Here is a 20,671-nt window from a genome sequence, read left to right on the forward strand (position 1 = left end):
TTTCCTTTCTTCCAATATGATCCCACCAACTGTATCATCTAAAAGACAACCAAACATTCCTGGCTTGACTCCACAGTTCAAATTTTTACCCTGTGGCATTGGACTGCCCAATGTTTCCAGCCCCTACATGCCCTGGATGGCTGCTCACCACCTACAGAGAGGCCCAAGGGCCTGGCTCTGGTGGTCTTTACTCTCAGGAATTGTTTTGACCCCCTCTTGGCCTAACAGCAATCTCCATTCAGTTCTATCCCAGGCCTGAGCCACGTTAAGGCAACAAAGCACTTTCCCAGGCCACTTTGTGGGTCCTCGGATCCAATCCAAGTAAGAACCCTTCAAGCTGCCGGGTAGGACACCTTTACCCAAAAGGGCCGAGTTAGCAAAGGGCTGGTGGCTCACGCCTGTAGTAATCCTAGCTACGAAGGAGACTGAGATCTGAAGATCGCGGTTCAAGACCAGCTCCCACAGGAAAGTCCGTGAGATTCTGATCTCCAACTAACCACCCACCCCCCAAAAATGGACAGTGCCTAGACCCTGAATTCAAACCCCAGGACCAACACACACACACACACACACACGCGCGCGCGCGCACGCACGCACGCACACACACACGCACGCACGCACGCACGCACACACACACACTCACACACACACACACTCACTCTCGCGCGCGCAGCCTGGGTGCCACTGCAAAACTCGGTCCTGCCAATCCCCAGGGACTCGAGAGCTCCACCCTGCACTTCCGGGTTAGAAGCCGCGCGACGCGACACGCCACGTGACCCAGACGTCCCCAGGGAAGCCGAGCCTCGGGTTCTCCCCCCCCCCCCCCACCGAGGTGAAGGGAGCGAGGGCGGGAAGGAGGGGGGGTCACGGCAGGAAAACCACGCCCCGCCGTCCCCGCTCGGGGCCGCCGTCCCGCCGGGCTTACCTGGAAGCAAGAACACTAGCTGCCCGGCCCCGGCCGCGTCCCCGCAGGCCACGCCTGCGGCCATGCCGCCCTCCTCCTCGTCCTCCCGGGCCGCGCGCGCGTCCTGCCGGAGACGGCGAGAACGGAGTCTGTCCCCGGGCTGAGGACCCGGCCGCTCCCGGGCGGGTGGTTCTGCTTCCAAGACCCGCCCGCGCTCGGGTTTTGCTTTCAAATTTAGCGCCGAGCTCTGGCAGCGCGGGTCGGCGGCGGTGGCCGGGCGGCAGCGGGGCGGGTCCCGACCTCCTTCTCCCGCGCGTTTTCCCGCCAATGAAAGGAGCTTCGCGCGCGCCCCGGGGCCGTGAGTGACGGGTGACGCGCGCGGGGCATTGTGGGGGTGGCCTGGGGACGCGGCGGGCGGAGGCGCCCGGGCCCAGGCGCGCGGCCCAGCGCCTGAGCGCGCTCCTGCGGGTTGGGGATGTGGGAGGCTGAGGGGGCTGGGGAGGGGGAATGCAGGACGAGTGGCCCCGCCACAGTCTTAGGGATTCGCCTGGAGTAGGCACACGTCTCCTTCCCCCCCACCCCCCCTCGCCACATGTCACACCTAACATTAAGGAAGCATATGCCTTATTCTTTGTGAGCCTGTAGTCTTGAACTCTCATTGTTGGTGCACAGCCAGGCGCCTGTGGCTCACGCCTGTCATCCTAGCTACTCAGGAGGCTGAGATCTGGGAATCGTGGTGTGAATCCTAGCTCGGGGCTCTAGTGGTAGAGTGCTCGCCTTGAGCTCAAAGAGGCTCAGGGACATCGCCCAGGGCCTGAGTTCAGGTCCCACTCCAGGAAAAAATAATAATAACAAAGAGAGGTGCACAGATGAGGGCTCCAGGTAGAAATTTATTTTTTTGGAGAACTCATTCTAATATAGGTGATGTTTAGAAAGTTTAGGGACGTGCATTTGTTAGAGTTTGAAACTTTAGAAAAGTAAATTTTAATTAAAAAATTTAATCCTTGAGACATGGTTTTTAGAAATAATTTATTTTATACTTTATAGAGAAGTATATCCCCCACCCACCCACACACACACATGCACCTCAGATTCCACATTTAATGGCAACATTTCTTCAGAATTTTCCCATGCAAATTCAAGTCCATGTGTCATCTATTGCACGGAGAGCAGTGTACATAATTCTTAGGCATGCTACTTTTCTTATTTAATCTTGAAGATTTCTATAGCTCTCCATTTCAGTAGATTAGCTGTTTCCTATGGATTGACTTAAGGTCTTGACACCCCACACACACACCAAAAAAAAAAAAAAAAGGAAAAAGCAATGCTGAGCTATATCTAGTTATCAAGCTGGCTGAGAAGTGGAAGATTACAGTTCAAAGCCAATCCAGGCAGGAAAAAAAAAATCATTGAGACTCCATCTCCAATTAACCAGCAAAATACAGGTTGGAGCTGTAGGTCAAGTTATAGCACCAGCCAATGAACAAGAAAGCTCAGCAAGAGTGTCAGACACAGGACTGGAACAAACAACTTAGAAAAAAAAAGCCAAATTATGAAGGCAAATTACTTCAGCCCATCTTCATATGCTACTGTCTTATATAAGATTCAGGTGTAAATAGGAGAAAAATTGGGGTGAGGCAAAAAGTATGCATAATTAAGCAGTTTTGGACAAATTTGGATTATCCTTTTGGGATAATCTCATCATAGTGGAAAAGGGTTTCTGTTGTTGTTGTTTGGGTACTGGGAATACTTTACTACTTGAATCCAAGCTCTACTTCTGGCTTTGTGTAGTTAATTGGAGATAAGAGTCTCACAGACTTTCCTACCTGCTGTCTTCAAACCATGATCCTCAGATCTCAGCCTCCTGAGTAGCTAGGATTACAGCTTGAGCGACCATTGCCCAAGGGAACAACAACAAAAATCCCTTTTAGCCGCCAAGATGAGATTATCCAAAGGACCAGTTTGACTAAAACTGCTTAATGGTGTATATTTTTTGCCTCACCCCAATTTTTCCTCTATTTATACCTGAATCTCATGACATTAGCATATTACCTCATGCACTGAGGTAATCTTTTCATGGAGTGCTGAGTGTAAGGCTCTGCTGTTCCCAGAATCAAGGTGGCTACAGGTTAGAATAATGACTGGAAACTTGGAGACATTTTCCCCCCAGGGGCTGTGATTGTCTATAATAAGACATTATGAAAAATGACAATAAGATTCCTTAGTTACTCTTTATGTCTTCAGCCTTGAAGGGGGATGAGATAGGCATCATTTTATTTTTTATTTTTTTTAATTTTTATTTTTATTTTTTGTGAACATACTGTACAGAGGGGTTACAATTTCATGGGCAAGATAATGAGTACATTTCTTATCAAGCATTGCAGCCTCCTCCTTTGTTTACCCTTCACATCCCTTCCCAGCCCCCCCCCCCAGGCATCATTTTAAACAGACATTCCTTGACTGATTATCGTTGCCTGTGCACAGGTAAGCAGACCCAGCATTTGAGACACTGTAAATAAAAGCTGGGATGCCTGGTTATTCTCATAATTTTAGTTCATTTGTAGGACTTTGTGAGGAGTGGATGCTTTTAGCAAAAAATAGTTTGTAAGTACCTGTGATAGCAAGACAAGAGCTGATAGTAGAACATAGGAATGGAAAGGAGGCCTCTCTGGCTGAGGAGGGCACCCAATGTTTCTTCCTCACCTTCCACCAACACCAGGACAACTTTTCCACATCTGTCAGGTCTGTCAGTCAATGCCTTCTCCATACTTTGCCCTCCTACCTCCTTATGCTCACCCCAAGTATAAGTGAGATGTCTCCAGTCTCCCACTGATCACATGAGAGAGAAGAGCCTGTCAATTCTTGAGGGAAGGACATCATTCCAGTACCTCACCACTTTATCCTAAAAAATCCATAAAGACTCACTGAATACAAATACTGTACTAGTGGTCAACTTGTATTATTATCTCTTTTAGCTCTCCAGTAGCCCAAAGGGATAAGAAATATTATTGTGGTCATGCATTTAATATAGGAAGAAAGTAGCATTTAGAGAAATAAGTGATTATCTGAGCAGGAATTTCATCCTGAGCCCTAGGAATCCAGATGTTGGATTATTAATCTTCCTCCCTCTCAGTGGCCTAGTATCTAGGGCAAAGATACATGGGCACATGCATGGGCACATAACATGTATTGGACTAATCCTTCTTTAGTAAATGATTATATAGACGAATAGGAGGTGATGGTGGCTGTGGTATTCCCAAATCCCATAAATTAGAAGAAAATGATTATATTAATTTGACAAAACATTTTGTATTTCTATAAATATTTGATGAAATAGCCCATAAATTAATTTGTGTGCTCATCTGTACTAGTCACACTAACATGCACAGAGACTTCAGGTGTTCTCCAGAGAATAAGAGAAGAATACAACCACAACACCTCTGAGTTGAGAATCATGGAGGATCTTTTAAATGCCAGCTACAATAAATGTTAATTTCCTAGCCAAAAGAAAAAAGAAAAAAATAGTGGGGAAGGGAAGGAACTATCTTAGCAATGCTTAGAAGTAATCAGAACATAGAGAAACAATCTGAACTAAAGGTAATAAAAGAATCTTTTGATTATTAAAAAACAAACTTGAAACAACATTTCTTCAAAATAAAAAATGAGCTGGGCACCAGTCATGCATACCTGTAATCCTAGCTACTTTGGAGACTGAGATCTGAGGATTACGGTTCAAAGCCAGCCCACGTAGGAAGATCCCTGAGACTCTCATCTCCAATTAGTCACATAAACCTGGAAATGGAGCTGTGGCTCAAGTGGTAGAGTGTTAGTTTTGAGCACAAAGATTCAGGGACAGGCCCCAATCCCCAAGACCAGCAAAAAGTATAAATAAAAAATGAAACCCCACATACATTTTTATAATGATAAACATGAGGTTTCTTGTTTTATTACTGAATATTCATCAGGTGACAATAAGAGATAGCAATACTATCTTCAGGGCTGGGATAGAGAGAGGAGGGGACTGGTGAATAGTACTGAATTGTTCTTTCTGGGTGGGGAAACTGTTCTCTTAATGTTCTTTCTTGTCCAGCCCTACCTAAAGTTGAGTCATGCAAAAAAGGCAATCTGACACATAGGTACATATATACTTATAAGGTCTTCCATCTCCAGAATCAGGATTACTGAAACTATTTCAAAAAGGCAAAGATCAGACACAACATTGAAGTAGGGATGTTGAATCTAACCAGTGTCATCTTGGCCACATGGTAGATGATAGGGTATTGGGTTTAAGTGGCACCATCTTTTCTTCATGTTGGAAGCAGGAAAGTCCCACCTCCCAGGTGATAGGCATGCCTGAATTCCTAGAGGCAGGAGTGGGGACTGGGACAATAGATTACTAGTCCTGCTAGTCTTAGGTTGTGAACTCTCAAGCTCCCTGTGACCCTGACCCTATTTAGACCCAGTTCAGGTACCATTGTACCATACCACATGTCTCCATTTTCCTATCCTGTATCCTGACTCTTCTCCAGTCACCATTGCATCCCACTTCCACTCTCCTTTGAAACTCATATGGTTTGCTGGTATTGTTTTTCTGCTTTTTCTTTCCTCTTCTGGCTTTCGTGGCTAGTTTACTGACAAGGTTAAGTGTGTTCACCAGGCTACAGGTCTTTGCAACAAGAGTCGGCCTGTATTCATTGGCCTTTTAATAAAGATTCCCAATTCAACCTCTCAAAATGTGGTTTCCATGGTCTGAAAGAATGAATTACAAAAAGAAGTAAAAAATTAAAAGAAAATGTGGCTTCTCTGTTTTCTCACCATATAACAACATCAGAAGCTGGCCTGACTCTTGTGGATTGACCTTGCACTTCTCCCATCAGACATGAAGAATCTCAGAACACTTACCTCAGACAAGTCCACTCTCACCAGCAACACATGACCAAGCAAGGCCACTCCACAGTTTTGTCTGAGCTCAGACAAAAACAAGGTCACTCTGCCACCCAGGAAACACCAGACACCAATCTCTTGGCCAAGATGAGGACTGCCAGTTCTCCACCAATTACAGCTTTATTCTCATTCTAGTCTTCCCTCTCAAGATAAGAATCCCTAAATTCCAAATTATAAATAGCCCTGTTTTCTACCAGCATCCAATTTGGAGTGAATTCCTGCTTCCTCCCACACCCTCCCTCCACTCAGCCTGAGCCCAAACCCTGAAAAAGCTTCTAACACCTTCCTCCTGAGACACCTATGTGCAATGAGAACTAAATTAGACTTGTTCAACTACTTGTTCTTCTTTGGCTGAAGCATAGAACACTGTTTACACATTCACACATAGATAATGTGTGTACATGTAGATACAGTAATGAATATTACACATATATTTGTATATAATCAAAGTAGCTAGAAAATACAGGCAGTTCATACCCTAAAGTGCATTTTTTGTGTGTGTCTAAACTATCAGAGCAAGATTACCATAATCACATGAATCAGAGAATCTGGTCATTATTTTGCTACCTGTCAAACTAAACGATCACCATGTACTTTATAGGATTTTAATAACGTGTCCCAATTTTCACTTCATTTGTTTTTTTTTTGTTTTTATATACATTATTAATCCTTTCTACCTGTGCAGCACTTTTGAGATATATTGTTAATCAAGTTGTGCAGTGTGTGATGAGAAACACTGAAATGCTGGAGTATTTTTTATTTAAATACTTATTTTCAAAAATCAAGATATAACCTTGTTTAGCGAGTATACTCATAGGAAAAAAACCTTGAATAAAATACTGTCAAGACCTAACCATGGGTGCCCTTGATTTTTTTCTCTAATTTTCTAAGATTTTTTTTAGCTAATTTTTAATTTGGTAATGGAGATATTATTCATTTATAATTTCATTTTACTCTGTGCTTCCTCTTGTATCTCACACAATAGCAATCTGGTTCTCTTTTGGCAAAATCTGGTTACTTTTAATGGTGGTCTCTACAAGTAAGAGCCCCATAACAGGAGAGCAATCATACCTGCTGCTTTCTTTCTCCTTAATACTAAAACTATTAAAATTAACTAGTAAGAAGTGATAGTATTTTAATGACTCACTTTAACAAATCATTTGAGGACAGGAACTGAACTGCTAAATAAGGCTTCTGTATTGCCATAAAGTTAACATATTTTTCCAGTAATGTAAGATGTTCATCCAATGTTTTGTTCAACAACAAAACTAAAAAATACTGATTGTTCAAAGAGAAAGGTGGTAAGTACAACCATTCATGTTGAATCTTTTGATTGGGTTGATGATGTAAGAATTTCTCCAAATTTATTGTAAATATGAAGTATATTTATTTTATTATTTAAACTTCTACCCGGAACAAATGAGTATTGTTTATTTCCTTTAAAAAATTCTTTTTATAATTCTAAATTATCTTTAAGTAGTTGTACAAAGGGGTTTCAATAGCTTATTTCTGAGGAGGGTGAGATTTGAGGATTAAAGTTAGAAGCCAGTTTTAACTCCTGTTAGCCAGCAAAAAGCTGAAAGTGGAGGTATGGTTTAAATGATAGAGCCCTAATATTGAGTGAAAAAGCCAGGAAAGATGTAAAGTCTTGCTGGGTTCCAGTGGTTCCTGCAACCCTATCTACTCAGGAGGCTAAAATCTGAGGATCATGGTTCAAAGCCAGCTTAGGCCAGAAAGTCTGTGAGACTCCTATCTCCAATAAACTATCTAAAAAGGCAAAAGTAGAACTGTTGTTCAAGTAGTAGAGCCCTAGCCTTAAGCAAAAGAAGCTCAGGGACAGCACCCAGGTCCTGAGTTCAAGCCCTAAGACTATCATATACACACCAAAAAAAAGGTGTAAAGTCTTAAGTTCCAGTTCTTTCTCAAAGAGAAAGAAAATTTAAAAAAAAATTATACCAGAGGTGAAGAATTTGTAGTAAGTCCAACATCCTTTGTTTTAGAATTGGGGAGAAACTAAGGAGATTTTGAGAGTAGGAAAGGACTTCCCTGAACTTAAGACTGTAATATTTGTCCTATAGCTTTGCGATTGATAAACTGAATTGTGACTGAATTGACAAAAAACTGACAGATTTACTGAGGAACACAGACTTTTTCATCATCATTGTGGATGGGAACCCTGAAGACCTTTTTCTATGTATTTAAAAATTGTCTAAAAGTTGAGGAAAAGAAGTATGAGCAAGGCATGGTACAATATTTTGGGCTTCAGTGTTAAACACTGAGCTAAAAAGCTTTACAGTTGAATTTGTAGTTGACTTGCTTAGAGTGCAAATGTGGTTTGGGAAAGGTAGCTAGCTATATGTTTGGAAATAAAAGAAAAATATTAAATACCCTTGCTGAGTTTTTGTGAGGTTTTGTTTGTCTGATATCATGTCAATCTATTTAAAGTTACATCTTTTTGATTGTTTTCTTCATTGTTTTGTTTTGGGGTGTTTTTGTTTTTTGGTTTGGTTTTTTTGTTTGTTTGTGGGTTTTTTTGGGTGCCAGTCTTAGAGCTTGAACTTAAGGCTTAGATGCTGTTCCTGAGTTTTTGTGCTTAAAGATAGTGCTGTACCAGTGGAGCCACTTGCAGCTTTTATTTTTGGATAGTTAATTCAAGATAAGAATCTAACAGACTTTCCTGCCTGGGTTGGCTTTGAACCATGATCCTCAGATCTCAGATCTCAGCCTCTGAGTAGCAAAGATTACAGGAATGCGGGAGTACTACCAGGGTATCTGTTATTTTTATTATCAGATGTGTATCTTGTGTTCCAACATAAAATAGTATGCTTACAAAAACAATATACAGCTAAAAAATTATTTCTGCCATTTTGACAAAAATGATTTATGTACTGATGCTCTATTTCTTTAAAAAGTAACACTACTTTATAGCGGTACTCCTTATAACAATATCTAGCTCCAGCTATCTGTTTTTCATTGTTGGCTTTTGGTGCCAGTACTAGGGCTTGAACTCAGGGCCTTGTGTTATCACTTAGCTTTTCCACTCAAGGCTGGCACACTACCACTTGTGGATTTTTTTGCTGGTTAATTGGAGGTAAGAGTCTCCCACCCTCCACTTCCCGGACGGGCTTTGAACTGCCATCCTCAGATTTCCTCCTCAGTAGCTAGGATTACAGGAATGAGCCACTAGCTCCAGCTATAATTATGAAGGATGCACAAAGGCGTGATGGACATCATTTGGTCTAAGTGGTGTGCTCAGATCTAGCCATTTTGGAAAATGTCAGACAGGAAATGAATGCTATGTCCCAAGCACATAACTTTCCTATCTCAAAGAGCAGCTTTATAGTTTACTCCTCAAACTTGGGTAGTTCCAAGAAAAGGTGTATGGTGGGGGAAGGGGATTCAGGGCCCATTCTTTTTGCCCTTAGCTTTATGTTGCAAACCAACCAAGCCCACGGTTTATCCTCTGACCTCCTTTACCATTTCATTTCTCATGTTGGATAGCTAAGTTAGCAGAAGCACATGTGTTGCTGATTTTGCCTAGATTTGCTGTAGAGTTACTATAAATCTAACCAGAGGGCCATTTTTTAACTTTCAATACTTTCCTTGAAGATGGGATTCCAGGGAGTTAACAGAAGCTCTTAGTGTAATCTTGTAGAGCCAGATAAGGAATAGGCTTAGAAGAAGAAAAATCAATATATAATAGCTGTTTCAGCAGTGTTTTTTAAATAAAAAGGCAAGTTTTTAATTTTAAAAAAAAGCCTAAGAATTCAATACCAAATTTGCATCTGATTCTGTCTCTCTGCGTGATTCTGTGACTGTGTCTGTCTACTCTTGCTCTTTCTCTCTGGCTCTGACTCTGTCTCTCTCAATATCTGGCCAATCTGAATTAATTAATTCAACAATGTTGATTAACACTTTTCTGATTGTATGGATTAAATCAGTAAGCAAAACATTCAAAAAGTCTCTGGGAGGTTGCCCCCAGAGAGAGACAAACAAGCAATCCACAGAGAAGATAAGCCTGAGAGCTTCATACAAGATGGCCATTGCTACAGAGGGAAGAAATGCAGCAGGGCCAGGGGTTCAAGAGTACAAGAGTTGGGACCTATGTTTCTTTGGGCCTGGCTTACTTCACTTAATATAATTTTTTCCAAGTTCTTCCATTTCCTAACAAATGGGGCAATGTCATTCTTTCTGATGGAGGCATAGAATTCCATTGTGTATATATACCACATTTTCTTGATCCATTCATCTACTGAGGGGCATCTGGGTTGGTTCCATATCTTAGCTATGGTAAATAATGCTGCAATAAACATAGTTGTGCTGGTAGCTTTAGTGTGGTCTTGTTTGTATACATTTGGGTAAATGCCCCAAAGTGGGATTGCTGGGTCATAGGGGAGTTCTATGTGAAGTCTTTTGAGGAACCTCCATACTGCTTTCCAAAGTGGTTGAACAAGTTTACATTCCCACCAACAATGAAGTAAGGTTCCTTTCTGTCCACATCCCCTCCAGCATCTGTTGTTGTTAGAGTTCTTGATTTTTGCCATTCTAACTGGAGTGAGGTGATATCTCAATGTTGTTTTGATTTGCATTTCTTTTATGGCTAGGGATGTTGAACATTTCTTCATGTGTCTATTGGCCATCCTTCTTTCTTCTTCAGAGAAGTTTCTCTTTAAGTCTTTCGCCCACTTATTTATTGGGCAGTTGTTTCTTTGAGGATTTGTTGTTGGGGGGTTTAATTTTTTGAGTTCCAAGTATATTTTAGATATGAGAACCTTGTCCGTTGTATGGCTAGTAAAGATCTTCTCCCAATCCGTGGGCTTTCTATTGATCTTGCTAGCTATGTCCTTTGCCCTGCAGAAGCTCTGCAACTTTATGCAATCCCATTTGTCCAATCTTTCTTTGATTTGTTGTGTTTCCGGGTCTCTATTCAGAAAATTTCAGCCTGAGCCAAGGAGACCTAGGGTTTCTCCTATTCCATCCTGTAATGTTTTGAGAGTGTCTGCTTTGAGTTCAAGGTCTTTGATCCATTTGGAGTTGATTCTGGTGCAGGGTGATATATAAGGATCTAGCTTAAGTTTTCTACATGTAGTTAACCAATTTTGCCAGCACCATTTACTGAAGAGGTTGTCTTTCTTCCATTCTATTGTTTTAGCTCCCTTATCGAAGATTAGATGGCTATAGGTCTGTAGGTTCATTTCTGGGTTTTTCTAGTAGATGTATGAGTCCGGTGGAAAAGGTCAGATAATGTGATGTCAGGAAAATGAACCCTTAGATATGTATTTTAATGTTTTTTTTCTTTTATGCATGTGTTTCTAACGCATTTATAAGATTATCTCTTTGTTGCTTTGTATGTCCCTCCCCCACAGTATAACTCCTGCTTTCACTATATTTGATGTCAGTATAACTTGTGGAGGAGATGGGGAAAAACCAGTTTTTTAAGGATACAGGTGGACCTGTTGCAACAATGAGAAGTACAAGTTGTCATGTCCAAAACGAGCTTTACAACGTCGGTGCGAGGGGGGGGGGGGGGAAGAGGGGGAAGGAGAAGGATTGGGATTGGGATTGGGGGGGAGGGGGGAGGCTGGGAAGGGATGTGAAGGGTAAACAAAGGAGGAGGCTGCAATGCTTGGTAAGAAATGTACGCATTATCCTGCCCTTGTAATTGTAACTCCTCTGTACAGTATGTTCACAAATAAAATAAAATTAAATTTAAAAAAAAGAGAGTACAAGAGTTGATTTTAAATATTATAAAGTGGCCAAGATAAACCTCACAAAGGAGGTAAGACTTCAACAAAGACTTGAATGAAGAGAATTCATTGTGTCTGAGGGAAGGCTGTTCAGGCAGAAGGAACAGCAGTACACAGGCTCTTCAGATTTAGCTTTCTGTGTGTGTTCAAAGTCAGCTAAAGAATGAGTGTGAGGTGAGGAAAGATAATAGGAAATGAGATTGGGGAAGAGAGGCTCTTACACAGCACTAACAGAGATAAAATGGGATCCAACAAAGGGCTAACCAGGCTAGCCAGGCACCAGTGGCTCAAGCCTATAATCTTAGTTGTTTAGGAGGCTGAGATCTGGAGGATCATGGTTTGAAACCAGCCCAGGTAGAAAAATCTAAGAGACACAAGCAGAAAGCTTGACTGGCCATGTGGTAAGATATCAGCCAAAGGAGCAAGCTGAATGATAGCAAGAGGTATTGTGTTTTGTTCTGGTACCCATTTTGATCCTTATTTAGCTAAGAGGAAAAAAAAAACCCCAAACTCAAGTTTCAAATGAAAATGGTTCAGTATTTCTCAAAATATTTTTATTGTAATTCCTAATCAGAAGTATATCTCATAGCCCTTGCTACCTGGGAGATCAGGAAGATTGTGATTTGAGGCCAGCCAGGTTAAACAAAAAAAGTTTGACGACACCCTCATCTCAGCCAACAACGTGGGGCATGGTGATTCACATCTGTAATTCTAACTACTTGGGAGAAATAGCAAAAAGAATCACTGAGGCCAGCCCCACCTCTATCCAAAAAGTAAAGTGAAGGGCTGGGGTCATGGCTCAAGTGGCAAGGGACTCACCTAGCAAGCATGCAGTTCAGACTTCAAATCCCAGTACTGCCCAAATGTAAACAAACCCATAAATAAATTAATTACATCTTACTGCATGACTCATCAGTTATACAAAGACAAATCCATGGTGATAAAGATTTTTACCAACCAGAACCTACATACATTGTGTACTGTATGTTTCTTTATTCAACACCAATAAAAGTGAGTTCATTGACTTCACAACTTAGTAATGAGTTGCCATCTGCAGTTAAAAAATCACTCCCATTGGCACTGGGATCATTTTGGTTACACCCTAACAAGAGGATAACATAATCAATGTCATGGTCAACTCTGAGCATGTTTTGGGTAAAAATTAGATCAGGACTAATGACTTTAAACATGAACCAACATGAGGTAATTAATCAAAATCTCATATATACGTATATATATGATATTCCTCTCTTATGACAGCTGTCAGTATATGAAAATATTGTAGGTGCTGGTCAATTCTAGGAAATATAAAACATGTGAAATCTGGGTGCTTTGTTTCTGACAGGCAGCCAATAGGTAGTTGGCTAAAGAGATTTTACTTCAAATACACAAATGTTTAACATTTCTATGAAAGAATAGCTCTGCCTCTAATTAGTAAATTTGCAAATAGATTTTTCTTTATTATCTCCAGACCTATCTTTAGATTTATTTGTTTTTAGAACACAGTGATGATTTTGGAACTGGATTTCAAAATGTTTTGAGAGGTTTTTTTTTTAAGTGTTTGAGAATAGCATGATTTTATGAGTATATAAACACTAATAATGTGCTGACCTGTTAAATTGTTCTCTCAAAACTCAACCTTCATTTTCAATCACATTACAGTTTTAAGTATCTTTTATTTTCCCACAGTCAAAAGCTCATAGGTTTACTACTGGGTGGGTTGGAGTGTTAGAACATACCAACATCCTTTCCTCCTGCCCACCTGCCACACTGCAGAGCCCAGTGTTTTCAGGCGGTTCTTCCTATGGCTTTTTGCAGTGGTAAAAAGACTCCTTATTTGTGCTGTCACTTGAACTGACCATTAGACATGATGTGACAAAGAGACATAATTGTTGATTCATGAGCTTTTTTGGTTTGTTTTATTTTTATGCCAGTAGTAGGGTCTTGAAGTCAGGGCTCCATTTTTTTTTTTTTTTTTTTTTGCTTAAGTTTGGGGCCATACCTCCACTTCTGCCTTTTTGCTAGTTAAATGGACATGAGTCTCCTTGATTTATCTGCTTGAGCTGACTTCAGACTGTGATCCTCAGATCTCATCCTCCTGAGTAGCTAGGATTACAGGTATGAGCCACCAACACCTGGATTGTGTGTGTGTATGTGTTATAAAATTGAATTTTATAAAATTAAATTACATTATGTTTTAATTAATTTAAATTTAATAGCTATGTGGAGCTGGTGGCTATCATATTGGAGAGTATAGTTTTAAAAATGAAGGAATAATCCTTCAGAATCCTTAGCCTGGCCCTCTCTACTATCGTGAGTTGACCCCTGCAGTCACTGAGCTCTGGGTCTTCTACCTAATCCTCCAGCAGGTCAGGCTCTTTCAGCCCTCAAGAGCTTACAAATTGTTCCCAGGCAAGTTCTTCGTATTTCTATTCAACATTCCTCTCATTCCCTTCCCCCATTACCTGATCAGTGCCTACTCTTCTTTAGATCTCTTTCTCTCATTGGTATACTCATTCATTCATTCAGCCCAATATTTGTTGAGTTCCACTTCTGAGTCAGGCACTGTGCTAAGTACTGAGGAATAACTGCAAAGATAACAGACAGAATATTATAGACAGTCCCACTGTACTGTGGAGTTTGTAGTTTAGTTAAGATTACATTCATTATAAAAGCAAATAAATACTTTGGTGGGCATCTTTTTTATTCTTTAATTTTTTACCAATTTTTTTTTGGGGGGTCCGGTTGTGGGGCCTGAACTCTGGACCTCTGCACTGTCCCTCAGCTCTTCAGCTCAAGGCTAGAACTCTACCACTTGAGCCACAGCGCCACTTCCGGCTTTTTTCTTTTTGCTTATGTGGTGCTGAGGAATCGAACCCAGGGCCTACAGGCATGCAAGGCAAGTGCTCTACCACTGAGCCACCTTCCCAGCCCCCTTCTTTAATTTTTTAATAAATATCTTTGCTATACAAAGAATTTTCAGTTCAACATATCAATTTTCAACATATCAATTTACTAGTACAGTGCATCTTGATCAATGTCACCTCTTGTGATGGACATCTTTAAATGAAGCATAGAGCTAGATCAGAGGATGGTGGCAGGTGAGGAGAATATGACATTGTCAGAGGATATGACATTTTCAGTGAGGGAAAGGAGAACACTCAAGTGACACTCAAAAAGCAAAAACTAAGCTGGGGAGTGGTGGCTCATTCCTGTAATCCTAGCTACTCAGGAGGCTGAGATCTGAGGATTGAGGTTTGAAGCCAACCTGGGCAGGAAAGTCCATGAGGTTCTTATCTCCAGTTATCTTCAACTAACCACCCAAAAGCTGGAAATGGAGCTGTGGCTCAAGGGGTAGAGCACCATCTTTGTGCAAAAAAGCTAAGGGATAATGCCTAGGCCCTGAAGACTTAAACTGGCATACACACAAAATAAGTATTGGCACAACAAAAGTGAAGAAAAGATTTGTGATTTGATTACATGAAATATTTATGACATAACAGACTCAAAGTAACGTTGAAACACAGACTGGAAGAAGATATTTGTAAAGGAGTGAGAACACTGAGGCCCCCATGTCACAGCTGTAGCAAAAGTTTACCTTGTGATTACACATTTATTCATGAGACAGGAATCCTGAGTATCTTGCCTGTATTTTTGAAGCCTAGTACCTGTTACTTAAATCTTGGTAAACTCTTCATAATGGATGCACACATAAATTTTTTGAAATCTAAATGCAATAGAAGAATTGCTGTACAACAAGTATAAATGGAAACGTATTATCAGTTATTTACTCTGACTTAAACAGATCGAAGGATTCTAACCAAAAAAATACAACCCATGGTGCTTATATGGTAATGTTCAACCATCAAGAGTCTGTTGCTTTTCATCATATTCTCAAAATGTCTTGGAGAAGCAATCATCCCTTTGCTCTCATCCCCAGTGCCCAAATTCCTGTTAGTTATTCAACTCAGCCAGAACGAAACTGTTCCTCTCATGTGTACTCCAGATCCCATCTTGGCAATGAGAAATCAGGTGTATGCTAATTCAAGATTGCATTGCAGGTTCAGACACCAAGCCCTCATCCATGGCAGTCCAACCAAATAAATTGTACAGATATGATATAAAATTAAAAAGGCATATCATCTTAGTGGGAAACAAGTGTTTTTATGAACTATAAATAGAAAATACAAGACACTAAGTTGGGGCTGGCACTGCAGTACTATGGGGCCCCTGGCTCAGAAACAGCTGGAAGCTCCATTCTATGTAAGTTATGATGACTTACATGTAACTCAACTCTGGAGAGGTCCACAAACTGATATTATTTAGGTAAAGAATCTGAACACTCAAAAATGATATGTAATGTATATGGGATGTATGTCTATATTTCTTAAAATAGATGCATATGACACATGCATATACACATACCATTTAGAGTATATATAAAAAGTACACACAACATGTCATGTACATATGCATGATTGTAGTATTATATACTATTTATTTATTTAAAATATTAAACCTGTTTAGTGAGGGTATGTGCCTAGCTTCAGAGTAGTCATTATCCTTCAGGAAAGCGAATAGACAATGATATGAATGTATATCATCTATGTCTACAATATCTTAATTTTTGTATGTAGATGTATTACCAGTACTGGGACTTGAACTCAGGATCTGAGTGCTGTCCCTTACCTTTTTCATTCAAGGATGACACTAAATATCATTTGAGCCACAGCTCAAGCTCCATTTCTGGCTTTGTGCTGGTTACTTGAAGGTAAGATTCTCACAGACTTTTCTGCCCAGGTATTTCAAGCAGTGATCCTCAGTTCTCAGCCTCACAAGTAGGTAGTATTATAGGCCTGAGCCACTGGTACCTGGATCAGAAGAATGGTTTTGTAAAAAGTTTGACAATTGTTTCTTTAACTATAAATGTCTTTTAAACTAAATTCTAAAAAATTAAAGCATATGGCTGAGACTATCACTCAGCGGTATTGTCAGCCTTAGCACACGTGAGGCTTTGTGTTTGATCTTCAGAAAAATAAGGAAATAGCTCAGATCTCAGCCTCTTGAGGAGCTCAGATTACAGACATGAGTCACTGGCGACTGGCAATATCTTAATTTTTTTAAACAAATGTCACAACATTCTTCTGTTTCTGTAGGTTTGAACATTTAAAGGCTTGCCTCTTTATAATCAGTACTGCAGATGGTCATTTACCTTAAAACTGAGTCCAGATAGAAAACACAACACCTCGTCCTTAACAAGTAAAGAAGATAGTCTGGTAAATGCATTTTTACAAAACAGTTACATGGTGTAGACACGGTTTTCAGCAAAAAAGGCCCTAGTTTTTGTTTTTCCCTGAGAGATGAGATAAAGGGAATAGACTTGAGTTGCAGCCAGAGAACTTTAGATTAGAGGTTGAAAATAACTTCCTATCTCTGCAAGATACTCAAGACTGCCTGGGGATTTTGAGAACAAGAACATTGCTGAAGCAGCTTAGGTCCTGTCCAACTTGGAAGTAGAAGAGATTATCAATGTCACAGATATCTGTTGATATTTGACATTCTGTTTGCTCTGTCTACAGGTCTGAAATCTCAGCTGTTCTACTAAGAATCTAAGACAAGGCAAGAAGTCTTCTGTGGAACAGAACAGGAAGGCCTGGTGCTCAGACTTCAAGAACTTAATCTGATGTGAAAAGCAGCTAGTATCCCAGCAGGACCAGAAGCAGCAAAAGTTTGGGGATCGCAGGATGCATCGGAAGAGCATCCTTTACTTATCTCTATCCACTAGACATAATCATCTGAAGGCAAGCTCTCAAATTCCATGTCCTGCAAGGTGTTCTGTGGAATAAATTTAAGGAAACAATATCATTGTTTATTTTTATAAAGTTTGCAATCAAACCCATATGGATACATACACAGGAAGCAATTAGAAAGACCTACTAGACCAATTGGAGACACATAAATAGTTCTATTAAAACTAAGAAAATAGTAGTAGGGGCTGGGCCCATTGCAACTGAGGAGGGATTTATGAGGAGCCTCGAGGACAGGGTGGACTTGAACAGTCAGGGAAGATGGTAGAGAGCATTTCAGATGTGGGCTACCTATGGGTGAAAATCTGAGGGAGGAAGTGATGTTCATGAATATCAGAGCACATTGGTCAGTGGAGGCTTGGGATTTAGTGCAGATGCTTTAAGAGAGCTCAGGAGGTGATGAAGTGTAACCGTTGAATAATTAGTGGAGTGTGGTTACAGAATGCTTTGAAAACCAGCCAGAGATGTCTGGACTTGAAAGTAGAAGGCAAAATGAGCCAGTGTGAGTCCCTGGGTAAGGCAGAAATATATTGAAAATCACGTTTCAAAGCTTAGTGTTGAAGAAATTTTCATAATTGAATACAGATATTTCATATGAATTTGTTATATGATAAAAGATCAGCCTGATATTCCTATTCCCTCTCTTCCTTTCCTTCCTTTCCTTCCTTCCTTCTTTCTTTCTCCTTCCTTCCTTCCTTCCTTCCTTCCTTCCTTCCTTCCTTCCTTCCTTCCTTCCTTCCTTCCTTTCTTCTATCTGTCTGCCTTTCTTCCTTTCTCTTTTAATAGATGGAATTGTCTTGGGAAATAACCCTTTCTTTCCTTCTTTCTTTCTTTCCTTCTTTCTTTCTTTCTTTCTTTCTTTCTTTCTTTCTTTCTTTCTTTCTTTCTTTCTTCCTTTCTTTCTGTCTGTCTGTCTGTCTATCTGTCTTTCTTCCTTTCTCTTTTAATAGATGGAATTCTCTTGGGAAATAACTCATTCTAAGAATTGAGCACATCCATTCTGATCTAGCACTGGAAAAAAAAGGGGGTGGGGTGGGGGGACAATATGGAGTATATTGCTCATTATTTAGAGCCTCCTTCTCGTCCATTCCCTTTGGAGTAATGGTTGGATTTTAGCAAAAATTCCAACATCAGGGTACAACTTAAATTGAGTAGTTTCAATGGATTCTGAGACACTTATCTACACAACTAGATTCCAAAGGTAGAATAACATTGGCTCCATTCAAAGCCTAGTCCTCCTGCTCACAATGTGGCTTCCCGTGGCTGGGAGATAGGGGAAAAGGGGAGAATCAGTTTTTTTTTAGTTTATACAATATATACATATAAATAGTTTCAGATCATGTGCATACCCTTGTCCAAATCTCAGTGGATGGGGATTGACTTTGATTTGGCCTATACAGATTTTATCCCCGGTTAGTCTGATGGAGTCAGAGGACTCTGAGATGTATAGAAAAGTAGGTTTTTGAAAAACACTTTAGTTCTGGAAAATACTCATGCATATTTTTCAGGCAATGGACACCTTCCATGACTGATCTGTCATGAGGGCTGAAGAGACAGGCATCTACTAGCTGATGAAGATGCTCATCTGAGGACGCCAGAGAACTGGACCATTGACAAGATGGTAATTGTAATACTTTCATAGAAGTTTGGAAGGGCAGGTGTCATCAAACAAAAATGTAGTTTAGGGCTTGGCTCTGGTGGCTCACACCTATAATCCTAGCTATTCAGGAGGCTGAAATCTAGAGGATCATTGTTAAAAGCCAGATCCAGTAGAAAAAAATACATGAGATTCCTTCTTCCAAAATAACAGCAAAAACAGGTGGAGGTATAGCTCAAGTGGTAAAGCAACAGCTGAACAAACAAGCCAAACAAGCATGAGGCCTGAATTAAAACTCTGGTGCCAGCAAAAAAAAAAAAAAAAGTCTGCTAAATCTAATGGTTTCAATTCTTTGTATGAATTGGATTTCTCATTCACAGTTATAGTTTTCAGCTGGAATTTGTATTCCAAGCAGCTAGAAGAAAGTCATTTAAGAAAAGTTCTGAAATACACATGGCATTGGAGACTTACAGCAAATGTACAGATGACGAACCTGCTGGCTGGGATTTAGGATGAATGAAAACTCAAGAAATGCTTTTTGACAGACCACTGGAGATCTAGTTAAAAGTGTTTTTTTTCTTTTCCTTTTCCTCAATTTGTAGTATCATAATACTTCAACTCATGAACATCTAATCAGTTTTTTGATAGGTGGGTTTGAATTGCAGATATTCTAGTTCAACCTTTGTGCCTGTCATGGAATGATTTTCATGTTAATGCCATTTACATATGGCTCCTTTCTTTAATAACACAACCTGCTTGAACCAATTAGAGGTTGTACCATCTGTGGAAACCCAGCCTTTCTCAAAGCACCCACTTTGCATGTCAACAGCAAGCTTGGCTGGGGTCTAATGAATTTCTATGCACTTAAGTGTGGTTTTCTGATGAAGAAAATGAAACCATGTCTCCATGTCATTATGAGCTTAACATGAAAGCTAACTTTTTTGTTTAGCTGTGTATTTGAGTTATATTGAACAATGCTATTTGTACTTTAAAAGTGGGGAAAGGCATGGAGGTGGGGCTTAAATTTATATTACGTGCCTGTAAGGTACTTTAAAGAAAATCAAACCGTTTGGGTCTAATTTGATTTGTGTAAGATTACTGTGGAGGCAGAGGAGAGCTGTTTGAAACTTTTGTTAACAATCTGCTATGTGGACTTAATGAAAGCCCTCCCCAAACTGGTTGTTCACTTTCTCCTGTCAAATTCTTTGAAGATATTGGGTAGATGTCATTATGAAAAGGAAACCAGAACACAAGTAAAATCAGAAGTGTGTTCCTAACTGCAAGTGTTGAGCTTTTCTTAAAAACATCTGTCACATTGCCTGGTACTGGTGGCTCACACCTGGAATCCCAGCTTCTCAGGAAGCTGAGATCTGAGGATCACACTTCTGGCCAGCCTGGACAGGAGAGTCAGTAAGACCCTTATCTCCAATTAACAACCAAAAATCATGAAGTGGTGGAATGGCTCAAATGGCAGAGCACACTAGCTTTGAGTGGGAAAAGCTAAGGGACAGCACTCAAACCCTGAGCTCAAGTCCAAGTACCAGCACCAATGCCCCTGCCCCCCCCCAAAAAAAAACCCAAAAATTTGTCACATGACAGAAAATGTTCACATTTATCACCTCACATAACTTCCTTCACTTGTCTTTGGTATATGCATCATTTTTTGTCATTG

General features: G+C 40.4%; 1 protein-coding gene across 2 annotated transcripts in view; it reads right to left on the reverse strand.

Annotated features, from left to right (window-relative positions):
• Nucleotides 1-1,005, reverse strand: part of LOC138818347 (ribonuclease H2 subunit B) — a 74,217-nt gene extending 73,212 nt beyond the window's left edge. For both annotated transcript variants that reach the window (XM_070009349.1, XM_070009347.1), the window contains exon 1: nt 926-1,005. In XM_070009349.1, coding sequence (XP_069865450.1) covers nt 926-989 — 64 coding nt within the window. In that variant the 5' untranslated portion in view covers nt 990-1,005. The remainder of the gene's footprint in view (nt 1-925) is intronic.
• Between the last annotated feature and the right edge of the window lie 19,666 nt (nt 1,006-20,671).

This window comes from Dipodomys merriami, unplaced genomic scaffold (assembly GCF_024711535.1).
Source record: "Dipodomys merriami isolate MVZ:Mamm:240054 unplaced genomic scaffold, mDipMer1.0.p SCAF_738, whole genome shotgun sequence".
In the NCBI taxonomy this organism is placed as follows: Eukaryota; Metazoa; Chordata; class Mammalia; order Rodentia; family Heteromyidae; genus Dipodomys; species Dipodomys merriami.